At 39.6% G+C, this 25962-nt stretch overlaps 2 protein-coding genes across 2 annotated transcripts; one reads left to right on the top strand and one right to left on the bottom strand.

Annotated features, from left to right (window-relative positions):
- Positions 1-795: 795 nt before the first annotated feature.
- Positions 796-5734, bottom strand: LOC118414827 (grpE protein homolog 1, mitochondrial-like). Its single transcript, XM_035819088.1, has 3 exons — positions 5552-5734; positions 3368-3530; positions 796-2434 (listed from the first exon to the last, which is right to left on the bottom strand). Exons 1-3 carry the CDS (start codon positions 5680-5682, stop codon positions 2009-2011), a joined length of 720 nt encoding a protein of 239 aa, XP_035674981.1. The 5' UTR covers positions 5683-5734; the 3' UTR covers positions 796-2008.
- Positions 5735-14012: 8278 nt separating this feature from the next.
- Positions 14013-23488, top strand: LOC118414805 (nucleotide exchange factor SIL1-like). Its single transcript, XM_035819058.1, has 8 exons — positions 14013-14318; positions 15058-15314; positions 16238-16423; positions 17484-17605; positions 19938-20087; positions 20844-20955; positions 21949-22013; positions 22579-23488. Exons 1-8 carry the CDS (start codon positions 14030-14032, stop codon positions 22865-22867), a joined length of 1470 nt encoding a protein of 489 aa, XP_035674951.1. The 5' UTR covers positions 14013-14029; the 3' UTR covers positions 22868-23488.
- The last annotated feature ends 2474 nt before the right edge of the window (positions 23489-25962 follow it).

Below are 25962 nucleotides of genomic sequence, written 5' to 3'. Positions count from 1 at the left end.
AACAAAAGCCCACCGCTCTCTCCGTGCACACTAGTTATTTCCGACTTCTTAGTTCATTGCGTTGAAGTGGTGTATTGACCTTGCTTTGAACAATCTTGTTAAAAAAGATCCACCGGCGCCAGAACATGTCCGATGATGAAGCAGGGAGCGCTGTGGAGTCAAGGTGTGTGGGTGGTGAGGGATTATGGTATATAATAAACTCATTTCAACAAGACTTCGGAGACTGGTTGGCATACCTCCATAAAACATCTTGAACTTTTTCAGATTGTTTTATTGATTATGCAAATAACATCTTTGATGATGGTCATCTGTGCTAAAATTATGTTGAATATTGCATGCATGAATGTCCGTGGGCATAATTTAATGAAATACAACACTGAACGCGCTTACTTAGCAGCTCCCACGTTCGAATGTGCGATGTATAGTAATTTTGAATAGCAAGAGTAGACACCTTACTGCAAACTATCATCACAGTTCCAGTAAACGTTGCAAGGGGGCGCTTTTGATCCATAAACAGAAAGATGCTGAAGCCTAAAAAAACTTTGCTGTTGCCAATGGCGGAACATGACTTGTGTTTCTTATTTTCAATACCCAATACACACACACATTGCTTCCTTATGCAATCACACACACACACACACACACACACACATTGCTTCCTTTAATATGCAATCACACACACACACACACACTGCTTCCTTATGCAATCACACACACACACACACAAACACACAGACCCTTACAAGCAACAACTTCCATAGATACTTGTTATTCTGCTCACAAAAATCTTTGGTATTCAAGAGACATTTATTCAGGAATGTTTATTAGTCACAAAATGATGCCATAAACCTAGTAATACATGTATGATGTAGTATCCACTAAGGACAATGCCGATATCTACAAAGAATCATGATTTGTAGCTGTATAAGATCCAGGTATTTGTATATCATTCAAAAGAGAAATTGTAAATTATGCTTTTGTTTTGTTTTGTTTGCATGCATGCGTTTGTGTGTGTGTTCAGTTTTTAACATAATCTTAATTTTAACTTAATAATTGACAATCAATTTTTCTAGGAAACACTCAAACTAATGTATATTATTACTATTGTCAATGCTAATAGTAAATGTATTTTTTTTTTACAAAATCCAGTTTTTTGTGTGTGCAGGCAATGAATATTTCCTGAAGAGTAAAATGGGAAAAAAATTTTTTTCTGGCTAGGTTATCACTTATTGCCCCAAATTTTGATTTTTCTAATAACTTTTCTTGCCCAGTTTTTATGGAAAGGCTGTACATATACTGTAAATTATCTTCTACTACTACTACTACTTAGCCCCTATGACATAGATTCTTAGTATGTACTGTAATTCCTAAAACTTTCATTGTGGCTTTATTTTCCTGGTCAACTCTCCACTGTAACATCGTGACACCGTAAAAAACATGTCTCCCTTGCATAACCACCATAGAACAGAGTCATTCCTAGATTTTTTCACCAAAACAAATTCCTTCTTTCCCCTCCTCTCACAAAATAAACCCACCGTGAAAATAAATGAATTTACAGTAAATACAATATAGTTAGTTACATGTACCCAGCCCAACCTTAGGCCACACCAATTTTATTTGTTGCTTCTCGAATGTGCCTGTCCATTTTTTTAATTTAAGAAAAAAAATCAAATCCCAAGAAAAAATAATACATGTTTTGCTCACAAACCTGTACATATTGCTATTCAGAGCCACATACCCATAGTCTAAAAACACTGCCTTTTATTCAGAACATTAGCAACAAGTCAAACTTAACTGAACAAAAGAAGGGATTCATTGCATAAAACGTGCCACTTAACTCCTCAGGCTGTTTTTTTTTGGTGTTATTTAAGTCATATGTCTTCACTCCAGACCTTCAAAAAAAATGTAGTTCTATTTTTTTCAACCTGTCAGTCCAAATTTAAAAAAAAAATATCCGAGAAGCAACGAATAAATTTGGTGTGGTCTTATCATATTCATAAGAACATCTCTAAGGTGCTTTGACCACTCCTACTAGCGCAGGCCTAATCACGCGGCTGTGTAACGTGTACCCGACCTTTGACACGACCGCGACTGTGCCCGGTTCCTTTCCCTCCATCGGCGCCATGAAGAGCGCTTCGTGAAAGTTCGGGTCAAACTTCTCTCCGACAGGGTTCAACATCTCCAGACCGTTACGGCTGAAAACCTTCTGCATTTGTGTCTCCGTCATTTTCAACCCCTCGAAGAGCGTCTTGAGGGTGGGGTTGTTTTTCATCTCTTCCGCGGGGACGGTTTCTGTCGCTTTCTGAAGTACGTCCGCGACTTCCAGCAGGTCCTTGCAGAAGCCCTGGATCGCGTAGAGCTTGGAGTCGGCGAGCTGCTGCTTCATACGCTGTCGCACGTTCTCCGTTTCAGCGAGGGCCCGGACATACTTGTCCTGGATAGAAATAAGAAATCAAAGTCATACATTTGTGAGATACATGTATTAAGATTTTTTGTAAATTTCAGAATTCCATATAGCCGTAGCAAGCTACCACAGATGTTTTTTATCTTCCCTACATCAATCCCAGCTAGGGGTCGGTACCGGAAATTCAGGTGCAGGTCCAGGGGATCAGGTCCAGGTCCAAGGTTTGCACCTGAACCTGGACCTGACTCAGTACGTGAGAACTTGTCAATGGACGATACTCAAAACAATGGTCCATTTGCAACAAAGAAATCTGTTTTGTGGAGATTTTTTACTTCCGCTGGCGTTTCAAAATCCTACAAGGCTAACTGTACGATTGACTGTAAAACTTGGTAGAAATGACTATAGACTCTACCCTACTTCGCTCTGGTTTTTTTCCTCGATTGGTGGCCCCAAAATGTGTGAATACCTGATCATATAATTTGTTCATTTTCCAATAGGTCCGACATCCGGTCCACCGCATTTTTTCAGGTCTGGTTTTTCTGGACCGGTCCAATAAGAAAAATCGGTACTGGTACGGTGTATCGGTACCCACCCCTAATCTCAGCTCCTCCCACGGATGTTAGCGATCCTTCTACTGATGTTACTGATCCTCCCCTTCATTAATCCCAACTCCCTCCCACTGATGTTAGGGATCCTCCCCTTCTCTTCAATTCCAGCTATCTCCTTCCTATTTGGGGTCATGCTTTGGGGACAGCTGACTGTTCATGGACTATACCACACTACTTTCTAGAAATTAGTAGAATCACAGTGTCAACCTGTAATGCTGTAGTACTTGAAATATCGCTAGGGGGCCCATGATCGCCATTATCGTGATTCTCTGGAAGAGACAGTTGCTAGGCTTGAGGGTATGCAGCCTCCAATTGAATCCAGAAAGAAACTGTGGGGAAATAAGACAAAATTTACCTTGTATTCCTTTAGTTCTTTATCTAGCTTTGCCTTTTCTTCTGTCAGCTTCTTGTCAGCAGGAGACGTCTCCCCTTCTGCAGGTGTTTCTGACTTGGCTGTCTCAGCGTCTTCAGCCTTGGAGGTCTCTGTAGCTGTTGTGGCCAGGTATCTTGTGCTGTATCTGAAAAGAAGTGTAGTCTTTTAAGACAAAGAGAAAACATCCTACAAAAAAGCTGCCGTATGGAGATCTACCACCGTTATCTCAAGTCATACGAGAAAGAAGGCTGAGGCTTGCTGGTCACGCATGGCGCAGTAAAGATGAGATCATTAGTGACGTTCTGCTGTGGACACCCAAACATGGTCATGCTAGCAGAGGTAGACCACGCAAAACATTTGTACATCAAATTTGTGATGATTCTGGCTGCTCGGCTGAAGAACTGCCCAAGGCTATGGAGGATAGGGAAAGATGGAGGAAGAGAGTCATGTCCATCCGTGCAACCAGCACGCCCGGATGATGATGATGAAGACAACTTACTGAAACACAAGAAGCGAGTAGTTCTCCTCTGAACGAGTTCATTGCCCCACCTCAGAACAATTGCTATAACCTCCGTCGCGAAGGGCGCTACCGGGCACTAACAAAGAGTAAGACTAAGAGACATGAACTCTCTTTTGTTCCTAGAGCAATGAAATTGCTCTATCAAGATGGCGACCCTGTGGCGATAGGTCACTAGTACTGCGTCTGTACAGAATATACATGCAGTTACTTTTTCTTTGTCAATTTTACGTACGTATTGTTTGCTGACATAGTTATGTCCACTTTTGTCTCTCCGCCACTGCTATATTTAATCCAGTGTCAACGTCTAGGTTTTTTAAACAAAATGTGATTATGCATGTTTGTAAACTGTATTGACTTTTAAGGATTTTACGGAATGTAATTCGTGGCACACTTCATGTGACAGTTATGATGTCATCTGCCATGCCAAGAACCAATAAATCTGAATCTGAATCTGAGTACTACTACTATACGATCTCCTGGCTCCTGGGATTCGAACTCGGGCCTGTCGGTTCACAATGCAATGCGTACACAAGGTACCCCAATTGTAACTGTAAGTATGATCCACTCGCACCGGGAATAACAACTCCTCTTTCCAATAAGTTGGGTGGGCTCGAGCTGTGACTCTTCCCGAATGGGACCTCCGTTTAACGTCCTATCTGAGGGATGGCCCTAACTAGGGCTAGGTACCGGTACAGCATACCGGTACAAAACCGTTTTTTCTTATTGGACCGGTCCAGAAAAACCGGACCTGAAAAAATTAGGTGGACCGGATGCTGGACCGATTAGAAAATTAACAGACTATTTATCAGGCATTCACACGTTTTGGCGCTTGCAGATGGAAGAGAATATTAAACAAGAGTGAACTAGAGTACAGAGTTTATAGTCATATCTACCAAGTTTGACAGTCAATCGTACAGGTGCAGTTAGCGTTGTAGGATTCTAGAATGCCAGTGTGAGTCAAATAGTCCACCAAACAGATTTCTTTGTAGTGAAATGGACCATTGATATAAGTCATACTACATCAGGTACAGGTTCAGGTCCGGACCTGGACCTGATCCTTTGGACCTGAACCGGACCTGGACCTGAATTTTCTGCACCGGTACCCAGCCCTAGCCCTAACCGAAGCTATGTGCAGCCTCCAATTGAATCTGCCCGAAGCACTAGTGAATACGCCACATGATCTCACAACCTTTACCACAAGACCACATTTCTGAAAAGACTTGCTGCATGTTATTCATGATTGCATAGAAAGTATACCAAAGCATCCTATGAGGTGTACTGCATATTAAAACCTATTTGTGATGATTTGTGGTTACACAAGCAAATGATTCACTATTGCATCATCGAAAAATACACTTATATAAAACGTCACAAAGACTTAACGTTACAATTAATAAAAAGGAACACATTGCAACTTATTTTCGCAAGAGGATTTTGCCAAGAACAGTGAGTTTGGTTCACTTTTCCGAAGGAAGCCTCGCACATGGCAAGACAGCGTGGATGTTGTGAAATGACCTCATCGCCCCCCTCCCACCCTTTAGCCCTTATGTTGAGTTCCCTTTCATCTTCTACTAAGAACAGGAACGGTAAAAATATGAGGATTACGATAAACATAAGAACATAAACATTTATCAGTACGTTCATACCTTGGTTTTGTGCTTCTAAACAGAGCAGCAGAGGTAAAATTTGTTACGGAACGGAGCACGGTCCGACAGGGCGCAGCCATTTTTCCTGGTGATCTGAGGTGACGTAACTTGGTGCAGTGCAGCAGCGTCATCTAGCGATTCCGTAAATAACCACAAGAGTAACTGCTCGCCAAGCAGAGGCGAGCTCCGGTTGTCTTTTGACGTGTTTTAGGCGTTTTTGTCGAACTTCCTATATTGTAACATTTTCTTTATCAGGCGGACGTGAAGAAATAGGGATAAAATAGAAATCCCGACTTAAACACGTTTCGAACCTCTGCTTGGAGAGTATAATTGCGTAATTAGTTGCCTCCCCTCTAACATAATGTAAGATCCCAAGAAATATATTTAGGTCAATGTAGGGTTTACCATATTTCTGTTGCAAAAACCACTGCAAAATTATTATGTTACGATAATAGAAATTGCGTTTCTAGATATGAGTAACGTTTAACAATCTTTACCCATAATTTGACCGTTTTGATACGAAGGGTAGCACCCCCGTTAACTTTGAATGGTAGATTCCTAAGACAATATGGCTGACGTGTCTCTCTTGTGGCGCGCCATTTTGAGTACATAAAAGACTCCATTCAATAAGTCGTAGCACAGTCACGATACGTCAAATCGAGCTATTATATGTGTCCCCGTGATCTAAATGAGTCAGGCAACCGTGTGTAGGTCAGTTGAGATTTCAAAAAGTAGTTCAAGACGAGATTCGTTTCGTCAAAGTTGACCTTCTAAGTACTCATTTTGGCGAGCGTACCTCGTGTTTTACGGTCTGCATGGGGGTTTCCAGGTGGCCGATGTGATACTTCCGGATCAAACCAACTACCCAAAACAATACACGCAATACTCTACCAGTGATTACCGATTGAGTACCCTCAGTTTGGAGAATCGTATGTATCTCAGTCAAAACACTTTAGACAGCTTAATTAAACAAACCAGATCTAGGTTTTATCAGTTATCTTATTAAACCTTATTGGTTCATCCCAACTGACCCGAGACTTTGCACTACAAGTGACCGAATGAAAGTTTTACCTCTGAATATTATCTGTCATATTGCCATATATATATATATATATATATATATATATACAAGAAGTTCCACAGATCTACCACATATATATATATATATATATATATATATATATATATATATATCCTCATATAACTTAACTGTATTTGAACTAGAATTCTGGAAAAGCCTTAAAGCTATTCCGACGACACTGTATCATTCAAATGATACAGGGTAATACACAATGTGCATACAGCGATCTATGGGGTGTATCATTCAAATGATACAGGTTAAGATACAAGAATCCCAACTGGTGCAACATTCAAAGGACAAACTCCATTGGCAAGACTAAGCTATTCCGACAGTGTATCATCCAAATGATACAGGGCAATATACAGCGATCTAAAAGGTGTATCATTCAAATGATACAGGATATGATACAAGAATCCCGACTGGTTAAACATTCAAAGGACAAACTCCATGGGAAAGACTAAGCTATTCCGACAGTGTATCATTCAAATGATACAGGTTAACATACAGCGATCTAAAGGGTGTATCATTCAAATGATACAGGATATGATACAAGAATCCCGACTGGTGCAACATTCAAAGGACACAAGGACAAAGGGAAAGACTAAGCTATTCCGACAGTGTATCATTCAAATGATACAGGGTAATATACAGCGATCTAAAAGGTGTATCATTCAAATGATACAGGATAAGGTACAAGAATCCCAACTGGTGCAACATTCAAAGGAAAAACTCCCCGGTAAAGACTATTATATAGGATACAGTTGTAGAAAGGCGCTGTTCCATCCATATTAACCTCCTTTAATAACAGAAAGTTTCGACTGGAGGGAGGACAACTGTGTCAATTTATAAGACACAGTTGTAGAAAGGCGCTGTTTTATCCGTATTACCTCCTTCAATGACAAAGTTTCGACGGGAGGACAACTGTCAATTTATATGAACGAATGTTACACCTTTAGGATTCTTGTATCATTTGAATGATTCACCCACTAGGTTGATGTATATTGCCTTGTGTCATTTCAATTATGCACTGTTGGGATATCTTCGTTTTTCCCTCTGTCCTTTGAATGTTACACTTTTAGGATGCTTGTATTTTAACTTGTATCAATTGAATGATATACCCTTTAGATCGCTGTATATTACCCTTTCTCATTTGAATGATTCGGCATATGTTCGTCTTTCCTTCTGTCTTTTTGTTTGAACCTTTATTCATTAACGAGAAGCTCAAATCGGCCAGCAGGCCGCTTTTCATTGAGGTCATGAGGGAGGTCAGATAAAATATAATAGAAATACAGATTACATTGAGTACTAACAAATCCATCAACCTATATCACTACACATTAGGGCTGGGTACCGGTACAGAAAATTCAGGTCCGGTTCAGGTCCATGTCCTTTGAATGCTACACCTATGCTAGGATTATGCTAGGATTCTTATATCTTAACCTACATCATTTGAATGATACACCCTCTAGATCGTTGTATATTATTCTGTATCATTTGAATGATACACTGTCGGAATAGCTTAATCTTTCCTTTTGTCCTTTGAATGTTGCACCAGTTGGGATTCTTGTATCTTATCCTGTATCATTTGAATGACACACCCTTTAGATCGCCGCATATTACCCTGTATCATTTGAATGATACACTGTCGGAATAGCTTAATCTTTCCGTTTGTCCTTTGAATGTTGCACCAGTTGGGGTTCTTGTATCTTATCCTGTATCATTTGAATGATACACCCTTTAGATCGCTGCATATTACCCTGTATCATTTGAATGATACACTGTCGGAATAGCTTAATCTTTCCTTTTGTCCTTTGAATGTTGCACCAGTTGGGATTCTTGTATCTTATCCTGTATCATTTGAATGACACACCCTTTAGATCGTTGCATATTACCCTGTATCATTTGAATGATACACTGTCGGAATAGCTTAGTCTTTCCCTTTGTCCTTTGAATGTTGCACTAGTTGGGATTCTTGTATCTTATCCTGTATCATTTGAATGACACACCCTTTAGATCGCTGCATATTACCTGTTTCATTTGAATGATGCACTGTCGGAATAGCTTAGTCTTTCCCTTTGTCCTTTGAATGTTGCACTAGTTGGGTTCTTGTATCTTATCCTGTATCATTTGAATGATACACCCTTTAGATCGCTGCATATTACCTGTTTCATTTGAATGATGCACTGTCGGAATAGCTTAGTCTTTCCCTTTGTCCTTTGAATGTTGCACTAGTTGGGTTCTTGTATCTTATCCTGTATCATTTGAATGATACACCCTTTAGATCGCTGCATATTACCTGTTTCATTTGAATGATGCACTGTCGGAATAGCTTAGTCTTTCCCTTTGTCCTTTGAATGTTGCACCAGTTGGGATTCTTGTATCTTACCCTGTATCATTCGAATGATACACCCTTTTGATCGCTGCATATTACCCTGTATCATTTGAATGATACACTGTCGGAATAGCTTAGTCTTTCTCTTTGTCCTTTGGATGTTGCACCAGTTGGGATTCTTGTATCTTATCCTGTATCATTTGAATGACACACCCTTTAGATCGCCGCATATTACCCTGTATCATTTGAATGATACACTGTCGGAATAGCTTAATCTTTCCGTTTGTCCTTTGAATGTTGCACCAGTTGGGGTTCTTGTATCTTATCCTGTATCATTTGAATGACACACCCTTTAGATCGCTGCATATTACCCTGTATCATTTGAATGATACACTGTCGGAATAGCTAATCTTTCCTTTTGTCCTTTGAATGTTGCACCAGTTGGGATTCTGTATCTTATCCTGTATCATTTGAATGACACACCCTTTAGATCGCTGCATATTACCCTGTATCATTTGAATGATACACTGTCGGAATAGCTAATCTTTCCTTTTGTCCTTTGAATGTTGCACCAGTTGGGATTCTTGTATCTTATCCTGTATCATTTGAATGACACACCCTTTAGATCGTTGCATATTACCCTGTATTATTTGAATGATACACTGTCGGAATAGTTTAGTCTTTCCCTTTGTCCTTTGAATGTTGCACTAGTTGGGATTCTTGTATCTTATCCTGTATCATTTGAATGACACACCCTTTAGATCGCTGCATATTACCTGTTTCATTTGAATGATGCACTGTCGGAATAGCTTAGTCTTTCCCTTTGTCCTTTGAATGTTGCACTAGTTGGGATTCTTGTATCTTATCCTGTATCATTTGAATGACACACCCTTTAGATCGCTGCATATTACCTGTTTCATTTGAATGATGCACTGTCGGAATAGCTTAATCTTTCCCTTTGTCCTTTGAATGTTGCACCAGTTGGGATTCTTGTATCTTACCCTGTATCATTCGAATGATACACCCTTTTGATCGCTGCATATTACCCTGTATCATTTGAATGATACACTGTCGGAATAGCTTAGTCTTTCCCTTTGTCCTTCGAATGTTGCACCAGTTGGGATTCTTGTATCTTATCCTGTATCATTTGAATGATACACCCCTAGATCGCAATATATTACCTGTTTCATTTGTATGATACACTGTCGGAATAGCTTAGTCTTTCCCTTTGTCCTTTGAATGTTGCACCAGTTGGGGTTCTTGTATCTTATCCTGTATCATTTGAATGACACACCCTTTAGATCGCTGCATATTACCCTGTATCATTTGATTGATAAACTGTCGGAATAGCTTAGTCTTTCCCTTTGTCCTTTGAATGTTGCACCAGTTGGGATTCTTGTATCTTATCCTGTATCATTTGAATGAGACACCCCTAGATCGCAATATATTTCCTGTTTCATTTGAATGATACACTGTCGGAATAGCTTAGTCTTTCCCTTTGTCCTTTGAATGTTGCACTAGTTGGGATTCTTGTATCTTATCCTGTATCATTTGAATGATACACCCCTAGATCGCAATATATTACTTGTTTCATTTGATTGATACACTGTCGGAATAGCTTAGTCTTTCCCATTGAGTCAGCTTTGAATGTTGCACCAATTGGGATTCTTGTATCTTAACCTGTATCATTTGAATGATACACCCCTACATCGTTTCATTTGAATGATACACTGTCGGAATAGCTTTAAATTGGCACAGCTGTCCTCCCGCCGAAGTCTTAAACTGTTCCTGTAACTTCTTGTTGTAAAGGAGGTTGTCTCTTTCACCGCCTAAGTCCGTCGGTTCATGTGCATGTTTTCATGCGCTTCTACCGACAGTGTGTCCCGGAAACAGATGCGTTTTACTTTGTGATCGGGTACCGCAAAACCCCCATGTGGTGCGTATTTCAGCCGGAAACATGGCGGCTAGGAACATGGCGGCTTCCGAAAAATCTGAGTTAGGCCAAACTTTGAGGTGGTAACCCGTCAATCTAGTATAAGTCTAATTTATCTTGTGAGATACACAAGGTTCTCTGAGCCTTCATCGTTACGTGGACATATTTGATGACCTGATTTGACGAATTGTAACTGTGTTACGACTGACTGAATGGAGTATTCTATGTACTCAAAATGGCGCGCTACACTCTGTTGTTGTTCCACCTCAGAACTCAGGAGCAACACGTGGACTTGTGGACCTATATCTAAGCGCAGATAGCAGGAAATGATGATATAAGACGTGCCCAAGAGAAATATCGAAGAAGGAAGGTGACCTAAAGATATCAGGAAAGGTACGTACCTAACCGAAGAACTCTAACGGGAGGGGGCCATACTTCGACAGGGGTCCAAATTTCGACAGGTTTTAAAAATCATTGTTGCGGAGAAATGCATAGATGCCTGCACATGAGAAGTACACTAGCTGTAGACTAAACCTTGTTGTAAATAACTACAAAGACGGGGTATGTGTCGAAGTTAGCAAGTCCCACAGATAACGATTGAAAAACTTGCTCAAGTTTGACGCCTTCCGTGCAAGTTGACGAGAGAACGTATCGAGACCATGGCCCGGGAAACTCTTGAATTATTCTTCGCAAAATACGACATGTGAAAAAATACCACCACACATAGAAATGATGTTTATCAGCCTTCCTAAAAATAATACCTGTGTTCTGTTCTGCCTTTAACTGGGTTGGATAAACGGAGCTAAAATGATGCCACAATGTTCACGCAGTCGGGGGCCCGCCATTTTACTATCACGCACGAAGGCGGGCGAGCGATGCTCAACACGTTGAACTCAGTCAACCCGTCCGTCGAGCGACAAACATTCAAGAAAAATCGATCCCTACCGACTAAAAAATCCTGTAGCCATTGCTGCTGCCAAAAGACAGGATGAAAAGGCAATCAAGGAAGCCGAAAAGCGAAAATGCCATCACAGTCTAACGTAACAATGCGCTGCCGTTTTGCGGCAAGTTGGTCTCACCGTGAGAGGTAAACGTTTTAACACACCGTATTTGAATAAGTCGCGTAATACAAAATATGACCCATATTTGGTACAAAAAAATTATAATGAAGACTTTTAGTCCTATTGTATTTGCATAAGTTGTTTAAAAATGCACGGCGATGGTCTGGTTGTTACTATGTCGGAGTTTGGACCCCTTTTTTGTGTTGGAACGTTCTGCTAGGACGCAAGCCGAAAACCTGCCGTAAGTTTCGTGCGCTGTCAAAGTACAGTGCGGAACGCTGCTGTTAAATGAAATATATATCTGTACAGCTTCAATAACAGTTATATGGATGTATACAAGATCTTAACTTGTTTTTGATGAGTTCACTGTAAAATGTACATTGACAAAAGCCATGCGCATCCACTTAGAACGGGTGTCGAAGTATGGCCCCCTCCCGTTACTCTCTAACGTTACTCTCTAAATACTTTCGAACCTTCGAAGCAAAATAACGTACAGTATATAAAACAGTATTGGCTTTGAAAGTGAGGTTTTCATAGACTTACTACCTATATAACTCAAGAACGGCTATAACTAGTAGATGGATTGGTTTCATATTTGATGTGCTAGGTAGGCCCAAACCGTCAAATTATTAGATTTTGGGCCCTGTGACGGCTATTCATGAACTTCCGGGTTGTGTTCTGGACCACCTGTGAATAGTGTGATGTTGATACAATCATGTATTTTTTGGTGGCACCGATATCTTTTGATATGTGAAAAAAGAGTAAGTTAAGATTTTTTTTCATGATTTTTGGTATATAGGTTTAAAGGCACCCAATGCGAAATGTTTTCATTTTTTTTTTTACTTCCAGAGATATCGTCACTTGTTTGAATCAGGTTCCATTTGCAAACACGCGAATCAGCTTCAATTTGTTCGGTGACCTCACACGTTCGAAAATCAACCAAGTTCAAAAATTGCCAATATGGAAACCGTTAGTGGCTCGATCCTGTGCTGATTCATTGAGGGATGCAATAGATCAAAGGGGGCCATTTGCGGCATGTTTGAGCATCCTTTTAAATGCTGAAAGTACGAAATAATGATACAAATGTGAACTGAATGTCAATAACGTACAGATTGTCTTATATGGACTTTTTTCCAATTTTAATGCTCAAAAAATCACGCTGGGTGCCTTTAAAGTTTAAATGGTGCCCGATTGACCCACATAGAGGTCAAGGGGTAGGCGAGGTAGAGTCCATTCCAAGACACCATGAGGGTTTTTAGGCGATATTTATAATTAGTCTGAATTATTTTGAATAAAAGAATATCTGAGCCACAATAATTAAATTAATTTCAAAAAATTGACTACGAAAATACTCATTTATTTGAATTTCTTTGAATATTTTAGAAACATTTTGAAAGTAACTGTACAAAAATATCTTTATTTAGAATAATTGTGAAACCTCTCTGTGATTATTTCACATTTACAAATATTTACAAAAAATGGTAAACCTGGCCAAATGGTCAAATTAGTTTATTGCCCCCATAAAAGTAAGCCCTATTGTTGCATCTGTATATTTTTAGATTTCACTGCTGGGCACTGGTGGATCCTTTGTGGTGGACCATTGTTGCATGGCACCCAACCATACTTTGCAAGGATGTGTGAATTGCTATCTTCCCAGCCCACTGAACCATTTACAAAAAATGGTAGAAAATGGTAAATAATGGTAGAATGCTGTTATCATTATTTAGAAACCATTAGAAGTACCAAGGAGCTTTTACTGATAAAAGCTCCTTGGAAGTACCCAATTCAACACCATGAATATTTCCAAAGTTTTACAGGACCAGGAAAATATTTATAAAGTTGAAACAGTGTTAAAAATATTTCTGAAGTATCAAATGTCCTAGGCATATAATTACAAAACTTTAAAATCAATTCTAAACAATGGCAACAAACATCCGCATGGTGTCTTGGAATGGACTCTAAGGTGATGTTTAAGTGATCATTAACATAATCAAATTGTGTGCAAAGCAGGATCTAATTTGCATGCTTAATCAAGAATGTTTTTCCTCCTGCAGCCACTATCATCTGCTATATGAACAGGATGAAGAAGATAGCAGCCGTCCACATAGCGAGTCTTCTCGCCCTAGTCGTGTCCTCCTTACTTCTACACGGAGGAAATACTCAAGACACTGGCGAAGGTCTTCAAGACTCCAAGCAGACGTCGGGAAGACATACTGGAGCATTGACTATAGTTCCAAATGAAGAAGAAGAAGAAGATAGTAAAGACAATGATGGCGTTGTCAGTGTTGAGGTAGATGAGTATGATGAGGAAGACTTGGAGGTGTTCTACCCAACTAAAGAATGGCAAACAATCAAGCAAGGTTTGTGTTATATAACACTGGTCATTTCAATTTTGGAAGGACACTATAGCTATTTGGAAATTTGACCAAAATTGATGTTCTACCTTTCAGTGAGATATCAGTACATAGCTCTTGATGTACTGAGTATACTAATAGTGTTATGAAAATTATTATTCTACAATGTCAACAACTATAAAGATATCATTGATGAAAAATGCAAGCTGACCACGGACATTTTGGAGCTTCCCTCTTTCTCTGGGGGTCATCCCAGAGTGTGCCATTTTCACAAGGAATCTCTTATTCCTTGGCGTGAAAATATTTCATATTCTGGAGATAAAACTGTATAAAAACATGGAAACTGCAGAGTAAACCAAGTCACGGGAAGGAAAATTCCCTGGGGTTGAATATTAGTGGTTTCAGGGTGAGGTTGAAAAGCTTGAAATTGAGTCAAACAAATTTCAATGTGAATGTGTGATGACACCATGTTCCACGAAATGACGAATACTGTAAATGCAGAAATGTTTGTGGTGGTTTTATGTTTGCAGTTTTCTCACTGACTGGTCTGCTGCAAACTCAAATTTTCAAAACCACAGTGACAAATTCTGTTTCTGTCTTCTCCTCACCTTACTAGTATCTTAACCACTCCCTATCCCAAAAGGCTAGGGTGGGCAGGTTTTTGGGGGTTGTAAGCAGAAAGACATACAGCATTTTGTTTTTTCTCAAAAGATTTTTTCCATCGTCTCCTTTTTGAAAAACCCAGGACAAGCCATTCCGGCAGGACTGCACGTTTCCATTGACCTCACCACCGGAGAAAAACGTGCCAAACTCATGGACAATGATGATGACCACACAACAGAGGATGAAGACCCTGCGTCCAGGTACATGAAGTGGACAGATGGTGACCGGCAGGGAATGGTCAACACCAAGAACAAGTACTTCACAGCCAGCGAGCTCAAGGAAGCTTTGAAGAAGTTCAAGGCTGATCAAGATGACGTGTCAGAAGCAGGGCAACAAAAGGTAGCTTTTAATGTTTCCTCACTAGCAAGCAAGTGATCAAAGCTGCAAACGAAACGTCAATGTTTTCACCAGGTTTTTTCTCACCTAAGTGTAACAAAGTCACGTGGTAAGTGATGCAGACGTGAGCATTGTAGTGGTCAGGTGGAATTCTGACCCTTAAAAGTTTTAAATCTTTTGAATGTATCACACTTAGAAACACTATTTCCTGCATTTTGGAGGCCAAATTTATTAAACCAAAGGCAACATTTTTTACCTTTGTCACAAAACAACAGAAATGTCCCTTTCACTAGTTTGTTTGTTTGTGCCCTTATTTTAACTCGATAAATACTCCATCGGCCTACTAGGCCGCTTTTCGTGGAGATCGAGCTTACATGGAGGAGGTGAGGAGTTGAAGCACAATGTATAGGGCCAAATTACAGCAGATGGGATACAAATAACAGCGTAGTGGCCCTGTATGCTGAAAAGGCCTGGCAAGAACACTGAATGTCTGTACGCACATTTGATACCTACCAATGATATGTAGTTATTAGAAAATAACTGTTCATACTTTGTAAAAAATGTTCTATTAACATTAGCTTCAAACCAGTTTTTGGCTGGTCAGATTTGACCTCGTGTCACATTGGAACACTCGATCCCTTGATCTCGGAAGTTAAGCAAAAGCAATGCGCAGTCCGGTCAGTACTTGGATGGGAGAACAACCAAGGATGACTGGATGTGCCGTAGCCCCACAAAGAATTCCATGAAATCGTCTTTCGAGAGGAATGTAAAATGGTGGTCTCGTGCTTGAGGAGGTGCCTTGACCACGTTAATCAGCCTCATTACTCAACACAATTGGTACCTAATGGCTACAAATACACCCGATATATTAAATACCTACTAGTAAGTTAAAGGCTGTAATGTAAGTGTTCCTTCTTTCCTCTCAGCTCAAGGATGTCAAAGACCAGTACCGCTCCTACGACGAACTGAAGGAGATTTTCCAGCAGATGCGAGTTGACGTGGAGACAGACACGGAGATCATGCAGAAACTACTGCTGGCCTACACCGAGGAGGGCGCATCTGATGACATGAAACTCCACGTACTGACGGAGTTGGAATATCATGTTCATCAGGTAGGGACTCCAAACACCTGTATGTGGTCTTGGACACCTATATGTCATACCCGGGCCGCGACAACGTTCGATACAGGTGTTCTGGACCGTGTGATAACTTTCGTATCAAACAGGTCCTAAGTTTGTATCACACAGGCTTCCTTCAAGTAAATCGAACTATTTTGAACGGGCCGAATACGGCACGGTTGACAATTGGAATACTGATTCAGACGTTAGAATTGCTGTAGTTACAATCTTTTGTTCGAGGACACAACATTTTCTCAACTTCTGGTGCATTTCGCATCGAAATATGTGTTTTCTCAGGTGGGTATGACATAAATAAAATACAACACGGTGTATTCCGCATCACCCTCGGTCCTAGCCCTCCCGCGGGTCGGATCATCCTCCGGCCTTCGGGCGATCCTTCCCGTGGTCGGGCTGGTACCTCTGGTGATACGGAATACACGGTATTCTATTCTATATGTATTCCTTATGGTGTGTACTCCATATCACCCTTGGTACCAGCCCAGAATTCTTTGATACACACTCCCTGGTGGCTGACTGTGTCCCACAAGCATATGGACTTGCAATGTTGCCTTTGAAAATACAGAATCTGGTACAATATAACCAGTAATTTTTTGTTTTCTTCAATTGTCAACAGACTCGAGTAGTCCATGAGAATGTCTTATTGTTGCTACTTTTGTCTAACTTTATAATATACATGGTGTGGTACACACTAGTGGACCATTGATGAAAATATTCACATTACAAATGTGGTCCAAACTTCACCAAACTGCAGTGCTTTACTGAAAATGCTTTTGATCAATGCTATTGTACATCTTGTGCATCAGAAAATCCCAAGTGCTCCAAAAAGCACTCATGGGAAAATAAAGAAAATGATATTTGACTTTCCCATGGGTGCATTTGGCATTTTCCGTACTCTATGTAAGGCGCACCTGCAGTACACATGCAGTATGACCTAATTAATATACGGATTACATGTACATGTCATTGTGTATATCACAAGGCCATGGTTGTTACAACATTGTGTCTTGATATATTATTGTTTCATATTCATCAGATTGACAATGCTCAGAACCTGATTGAGCTGGGAGGTTTCCAGCTGGTGATCCTGGCCCTGAATGACAGCAACAGTGACATCAGGGCGGAGGCAGCCAGGGTACTGGGAGCAGCCGTACAGAGGTCAGCACAGTCGTGCACTGAAATGCTATGATCTAAAAACTGTGTAACAGTGGTGTTCAAGTACTGCCTATCGTCCTTGCCCAAGGGCACTAGTGCTTTTGTGGCGACAGCAGTCGTGATTTGTGATCTGGCTGCCCGGGGTTGGCGCGGGTTCGAATCCCGGGAGTCGGGATGTTGTTTCTTTCTGTTCTACTCGCCCCTCTGGTTGTTTCACTGGTTCCCATGCTGACCCTGTGAGTAACAGGCTAGCGGATGTGCCACACAGGGATGTCGAACTCGGAGATACGAGGACGAATCTTGAAAAGAAAAGGGGGAGTAGTGTAACAGTGGTGTTCAAGTACTGCCTATTGTCCTTGCCCAAGGGCACTAGTGCTTTTGTGGCGACGGCGATAGCAGTCGTGATTTGTGATCCGGCTGCCCGGGATTGGCGCGGGTTCGAATCCCGGGAGTCGGGATATTGTTTCCTTCTGTTCTACTCGCCCCTCTGGTTGTTTCAACTGTCTCCATCCTCTTTGCATAAGAAGAAGAAGAACTTTATTGCATGACACCTGTACATGATACAGTGTATGGCAACTTGTACATACAATACATACATACAGAACAGTTTAACTACATGAGTTTCTAGTATCTAAAAATCTAGGAAACTAATCTATTTTACACATGGTATATATATAGTATTGACAATCAGGCTAGCATTATGTGCTGGTTCAGGACAGTATAATTTTTCTCTCGTTTTTTAAATGAGTTAGATATAAATTGACCGACATAGGCAGATATATCAGCAGGATATGATAGTAACATATTAAACATTTCTGGCTTATTAGGTGGTGACATTGTATCAGATTTGTATTTAATAGACTGTAACAATTCTTGTCTCTCTCTATCATAAGTTGGACAATCCATTATAAAGTGGGATTCATTTTCAATATTATCATGGCATGTTGGACACAGTCTCTCACTGGCTGGTGTGTTGTGATGTCTACCCTTTTCAATTTGTAGGGAGTGGGCTCTAATTCTAAGTTTCGTAATGATATTTCTATAAGATTTGTTTTGTAGGGTATAAAACCTGCCCTTGAACCAGATTTTCTCAGTGTCATTGACAAAAGGTAGTGGATGTTATCTGAAATGCACGAATCACTATGTGAAATGCACAAATCACACTGGATATGCAGTCTCTTTATGCAAACTGGCCAAATCAATGACTGGTGCCTAAGTGTTTTTATTTGTCTATGTACTGTGTATGTCATGCGTTGTCTAGTTGTAAGAATTTACTCTGAGTCACATTGTAAGATCAGCGGCATTCAGAGGTGCTTCTGCTAAGAATTAATGTCTGTAAGGTTGATTTTAATGAATAAAGAAAGAAAGAAAGAAAGAAAAAAAGAATTGCTGACTGAGTCACATGTAGTTAACCGGGATATTTATGATGGCATTATCAAGCTGCCGCAATGGGAAAATAAGCTAAAAATTTAGCCTGTGACCTACTCTTTTGCTTCATTGTAGTAAAATGAAGCAAAAGAGTAGATCACAGGCTATTGAATATGCCATGACGGTATACACCTATTCAATACAACAGAGTAAAAATACCATTGGTAGAGACACTGAGAAACAACATGCCCTGTCCCAACATAGCAGCTAGCTGTTTTTCATACTTTTTATATGGTGATAGCACTAACTATGATCCTCAACATATATGCAATCTATTAAGGACAAGGTTTTCAGATATGTATATTCAAACTTTCTTCCATAATCTGTCTGCCCATACTGGCAAGCTTAGATTTTACAGAAAATGTAAAACCGAATATTGTATAGAGAAATATCTCAAACCAGTAAGATTAGAATTAGTGCCCACCCCCTGGAAATAAAAAAAGGGGAGATATATGAAGCTACCTGTGTCTGAGAGGATTTGTAAATATTGCCCCTCAAATGCTGTGGAAGACGAGAGTCATTTTATCACTAATTGTTCTTTTTATGATGATATAAGAAACCAACTATTTATGAGTGTATCCAAAATACACGCTTACTTTCCAACTATTGCTGACAATGAAAAATCAATCCTACTATTAATATCAAAGAACCCACACATTATAAAAGAAGTGGGTAAATTCGTCTTCCACTGCCTAAAGAGAAGAAGTCTAACCCAACAAAACCAGTATAATGTACACTTCAGAAGCATAGCATAGTCATAGAATGTAGTTCCTAGCACCTCTGTATTTTCCTTATTTTACATGTTGTTTGTACCTGCAATTAGCCCTCGGGCAAGAATTTGCAATAAACATATTATTATTATTATTATAAAGACTGCATATTCAAATAGTTTGTTTCTATCCTTCAGTAACCCTAAGGTTCAGATCGAGGCCCTGGAATCCGGCGCCGTCCCGACTCTTATCCGATTGGTTGCGAGCGACTCGTCTATCGCAGTGAGGAAGAAGTCTCTCTATGCCTTGTCGTCTCTCGTGCGACAGTTTCCCCTGGCTCAACTCAGGTAGCTTTCTCCATTATCTCATTGTCTTTTGTACCATTAATTGTCATTTTTAAGGTTTATATTCTATGTATGCAATGAAAAGCATTGTGCATAATAGGGGAGGGCACCTGTACGGTGTACCGGTACAAAAACGTTTTTTCATGTTGGGCCTTTCCAGAAAAACTGGACCTAAAAAAAAATAGTGGACTGGATGTTGGACCGATTCGAAAATGAACATACTGTAAATGTATTTAAGTTCGCGGGGATTTAATTTCGCGGTAGCGGGAAAAGGGACTTTTCGCGGTGGATTTAAGTTCGCGGTAACACCATAGACTGCAGTCTAATACCATAATTGAAAAATGTTTGTGGTGGTTTTAAGTTCACGGTTAAGTGGTCAGCGCGAAAACCGCGAACATTAATCCACCTCGAACATTTCTGCATTTACAGTATTTTACCGGCAGGCATTCACGTATTTTTAGGCTTACCGGTCCAAGAAAAGAAGAAGAGTGAAGTAGAGGACACATTTTGTCACATGTCCTAATAAATAAATAAGTAGAATTAATAGTTAATTTTACAAAGCCTCTACAGTCAAAGATGGTAAATGATATACAAACCATTTTTAATGAGTTGATGGTATGTAGACTTTTGTAGAGAAATAAGTAAAAGTTTCTCATTGTTTGAATATGGACAGTAAGAAAGAAAAGTTGCGTATACTATTATAACTTTTTTTTGTATCATTTTGAATGAAAGTCTCTTTTTCTGTTTGCTTGTGTATAGGTTTCTCCAGCAGGGTGGTTTGAGTTGTCTGGCCCAGTTGTTTGGGGATCCCAATGCCACAACACTCCGCATCAAAGCAGTGACCTTACTACATGACCTGATGGTGGAACAGGTGGGTGGAGTGTTACTAACGGTGCACACCCCAGTTTATTTGGGGTCTGAAATCAAGGCTGCGCACCCTCAAGTCGAGAGGCCGTCTCTTCAAGAAAATAAATCTAAAGCAGAAAAGCCGTATATGGGAATGAAGGGTATCACTCCAGCTTTAAGAACAGCGGGGTTTCAGTTTCTTCACTCTCTACTTTTCGTAATATTTTGGGGAGAAAAGTTTTTTTCACATAAAAAAGTATGCAAAAAAGGGGAATTTTGACATGGAAATAAACCCATCACCTATATTTTAGTCATGAAAATGACTGATATTGTCGGAAAGAGAATACACCTAAGATTAATCAAGCAAAAAATAATGAAAATTGTAACACTGAGATTTTTACAATAACCCGACACGCGAGGCATAGCAACACGGCTCACAGAACGCATATGGACGGGAATCTGGGTCAACGGGCAAATCACTTCCAACGCGTAGAAATACAAGGAAGTGACACTCGGGACCAAAAACAATTTGCACCAAAAACACATCTCTTCTTACCCTTTTTAGCCATGCCAGTATTAAATGCCACTCCGCAGCAGGTTATGAGAAATTTGAACTCAAACACGGACCCTCGAGACCCTTTCGTCACATTTTTGTCACGCACTATCTCGGACCCCTGTCGCGGAAGAATTGGTGTGTGCACCGCCAAGGCCACAGCAAGTAAACTGCATGGATGATATCCTCTGCAGATTACAAATTTAATGAGAGGCCAAAAAAAATGAGATGGATGAAATAAAACAAGATATCTAGATTTTCAAAATAGACACCAATCACACCATGGATGTTGTAACAAGAATTAACTCACTCACTTCTTACATAGTAATTACCTTCATAAAAGAGTGATGCACATGTGTCTTTGTGTGTGTGTGTGTGCGTGTGTGTGTGTCTGTGGTCTTGTGTGTCTGTGGTCTTGTGTGTCTGTGGTCTTGTTAAACTAAAAGTTTCATCTCTTGTTTTCAGATCAATGCAGAAAACCTGAGCCCAGACAACCCTACAAATGTGGAGAAGAAGAAGCAGTATGAAAGGTATGGTCTTTGGCTTTTTTTTATATCTTATATTGCCTGAGTGCTTGTTCGTTGTTATTGGCACACATGAATTTCTGATACAGGATCGACATACATAGTTGGACTTTCCTTGATTTAGGTCAAACCAAACCAAATGCAGATAATTTTTCTCACTGATATATTTGGCGATGCCCTCAGGGAGTGAGCCTAACAGTATGATACTGTTTGGTCAAACCAAACCAAATGCAGATAATCTTTCTCACTGATATTTTTGGCGATGCCCTCGAGGAGCCAGCCTAACAGTATGATACTGTTGTTCTTGAAATAGTTAAACTGTAATTTCCAACACCAAAATTGGACTCACCCAAATTTTCGACTGTACAGCATCAGTCTTTGTCAAGGAATGAACAATCCACTGCTGTTGTGACGTCACGTTATGTAGATAGAACACGTGACTCAGTAAAAAAAAAAAATTTGGGTGAGTCCAATTTTGGTGTTGGAAATTACAGTTTAACTATTTCAAGAATGACTTATACCAACACAGATGAACTTTCAAGTTATGATACTGTTGTTGTTTTTGAAACAGAGTTCCCCTATTACAAATGATGGTGGAAGCAGGCTGGTGCCAGCTCGTCCCCACGCTCCTAGACAGCCCCGATCACGACACCAGAGAAAAGGTCCTCCGTGCGATGATCACCCTCTTCACGCCGTGCAGAAACGACTACAAGTCCGCAGAGACAGAGCAGTATCTGTCCGTCTTAAGAGGAGAATATGAAGAACTTGTAGTAGAAGAGAAGCAAGAAGACAGTGGAGATGACTACTTTTCAGTGCTGCTAAGTCTTGTTGAGGAAATCTCAACAAAGATGTCATATTAAATGATGTACAAAATCATTTTTGCAATATTTTATTAATAGCCTATTCATTCTTGTACTGTGCAAAATTGTTTAGTGAATCGATTGGAGGAATATATTTCAACAGTAAATGTGCACATGCAAACACACTGGCTATCTGGTTTATTATTTGTTCCCAATCTTGCCAGGGCTAGAAGATTGCTTGCAAATGTATTGTAGAGGCTTGACAACAGACTACAAGTCCACAGAGACAGAGCAATATCTGTCCGTCTTAAGAGGAGAGTACGAAGAACTTGTCGTAGAAGAGAAGCAAGAAGACAGTGGAGATGACTACTTTTCAATGCTGCTAAGTCTTGTTGAGGAGATATCAACAAAGATGTCATATTAAATGGTGTAAACCAGGTGTAAAATATACTTTGTACAAAATCATTTTTTTTGCAATATTTTATTCATGATACTGTCATATATAGAAGCATATTCATTCTTTTACTGTGCAAAATTGTTTATAGTTGTAATCGATTGGAGGAATATATTTCAACAGTAAATGTCCACAATGCAAATAAACTTACTATTTGGTTTATCGTTTGTTCCCAATCTTGCAATGGCTAGAGGATTGCTAAATGCAAATAAAGGCTTGATAACAGACTGCTCAGTGTTCTGTGGGTAATACTGTGTACATGTACAATGTAGCTTGAGGTGGTGAAAGTCCAACATATTGAAAACTAGAGTTCCACGAACACATGCCTTTGCCAAAAATAAACCACGTTAGTTATGTAGAATGATGTCTGTCGACATAAATGTGTTCCTTATTGCATTTTATTTGATATGTTATTGATAAAGTCACAAAAACTTTTCATCATCATCGTCAACTCTTATCTTACTGGTATCTGTGGATTGAAGAATGTATCAAAAACTTCTCCATGCAGACTTCTAACACAGATGATCCAATATGGCGGCCAGAAATTGCTTTAATCTTGAAACCGGCGGATTAACGCAAAATAAATGATAAAGTGTTAGGACTTGCTGCGTTCTTTTTATTTATAAATGCATAAACAATGTATCCAGAGTGCCATACAAAGTCGTTGCCCCCATGTACACTACATATTAGAGTCGTTTGAGGTGTTTAGGCAGACCGACCTCAACCGCCTCTCAACTGGGACAGGGGGCGGTACCAACTTCTGAAGTACTTTGATCCAATGCTCAAACACTGAAGCAACGTAGAATCAAAATGAATTTTGTAGGATTAATATTGTTATCATTATTGATTTAAGAATTACGTAAGATTGTGGTGTTTTGAAAATGACTAAATCTGACGTAGCATTGTGATGAAGTCGTTTTGAGTATTTAAAAGCAACTTGCTAACTGCAATTTATAGCAACAGATGCTATCTTAATGATAATTATTCATAATCTACAGAAACTAATAAATAATTCATAACATCTTACCTCATTAGTCTAGTTGGTACTCGTCGGTCTGTTGCCTCCAAAGTCCGTTATCAAGCTAACACGTACATTTCACATTTTAGCTTGCAGACAATTTCATTTATTTTCTTCTTTGAACAAAAGTAAAAGCCGTTTTAAAAGCCTTTCTTTTTCTTTCATCAACAGTTAGTCAGACATTTTGAATTCTAGGGGAACGCCCACTCACACCAGGTGAGCTCTATTGTTCTTCATTACTTGAAAGACGTTGAGCATTACCGGATTTCAAACTTATCCCCACACGAAGATATGGATTCAGGTAGGTAAAAGCGTCCTGATGATTTGAATATAAGTATAGATGTCGGTAAGCTGAGGTTCTATGAAACTTGTAAATCTGTATACGCTAGAGAAAAGTACTTAGAACTAGTTGATTTCGAGCTGCGCTCCGCAATAAGCAAAGTCAGAAGTAGCGCTCATCCTCTTAAAGTAGAAAAAGGGAGATATATAAAGATTACCAGTGTGTGAAAGAATTTGTAAATACGGTACATCGAAAGCAGTGGGAGATGAAACACATTTTATTTCCAAGTGTTCATTCAACCAAACCAAACCAAAAGAATCACTTTGCTTAGAGAAGCCACAGAGACATATCCCAACTTCCCCACATTCACAGACGAATAGAAGCCACTTTTCTCTTGAAATTGCAGAACCCACAAACTGCAGAAAAGGTGAGGCTTTTCGTCTCCCTCTGCTTCCAAAACCCAACCTGTTTAGAAACACTGGTAGCCAACACTAGTATTAGAGTAGAATATTGTTTATAACTGTATGTCTCCTATGTTTATATTCCATGCACTTGCAATTAGCCCTCGGGCACGAACTTGCAAAATTAAACTTCTTATTTAAATGACGACATCGACAAAGACTCTCTATCTCCCTCCGGATAGCCATCCACGCAGGAAACTGACCATCTAGTGACCAAAAAGTGGCCAGATCACTAATGGTCACCAAAACTCCCAACAACGTTATTTCTACTGCTTTGAAACAAATTTGCTGACAACAATATCCACCATAGTGATCATTAAAAGATCATTAGGAAACTAGAGTTCGGCGACCTCATACCTCCATGAAAATTTAGAACTTTCATAAATTTCATGCAATTGACTAACACATTAACATAATTTATGCATGGTGTTGTTCATCATTGACTAACGTACACATGTCACAAGTATAAAATTCCCATTATTGATCATAAAGCGGTTTTTCAATTTTTACATAAATTATGCAAATAAGTTCCTTATTACCATATTTGGTATCTGCTTATATTCTACCTATCATAATTAACATGTGTTACATTTATTGAAGTCCAGTTATTGAAAACAATGGAATTATACAATTTCCTCATTAATTATGCAAATTAAGCTCTCATTTGCATAACATGTATATCATTATGAACATCTTTGCCTAAGGTACCCGCATGCCTAATATGATGCCAATTCGTCAATCCTTTCTGCAGTTATCCTCATTGGAATGTCTTGACAAAAACGCCCCTGCAGTTCCCAAATTAAATGTTAGGGGGCTGAAACTTGCCCCACTTTGTCATGACACTGAAAGCTATCCACCACCTACATGTCAAGACCATATCACGTCAGGGACAAGAGATACATAGAAAAAACTGCTATGATAGAATATTCTCATTAATTATGC

This window comes from Branchiostoma floridae, chromosome 4 (assembly GCF_000003815.2).
Source record: "Branchiostoma floridae strain S238N-H82 chromosome 4, Bfl_VNyyK, whole genome shotgun sequence".
Taxonomy (NCBI): Eukaryota; Metazoa; Chordata; class Leptocardii; order Amphioxiformes; family Branchiostomatidae; genus Branchiostoma; species Branchiostoma floridae.
Note: the sequence above shows the minus strand (reverse complement) of the source record. Positions and strands in the feature narration are given on the sequence as shown.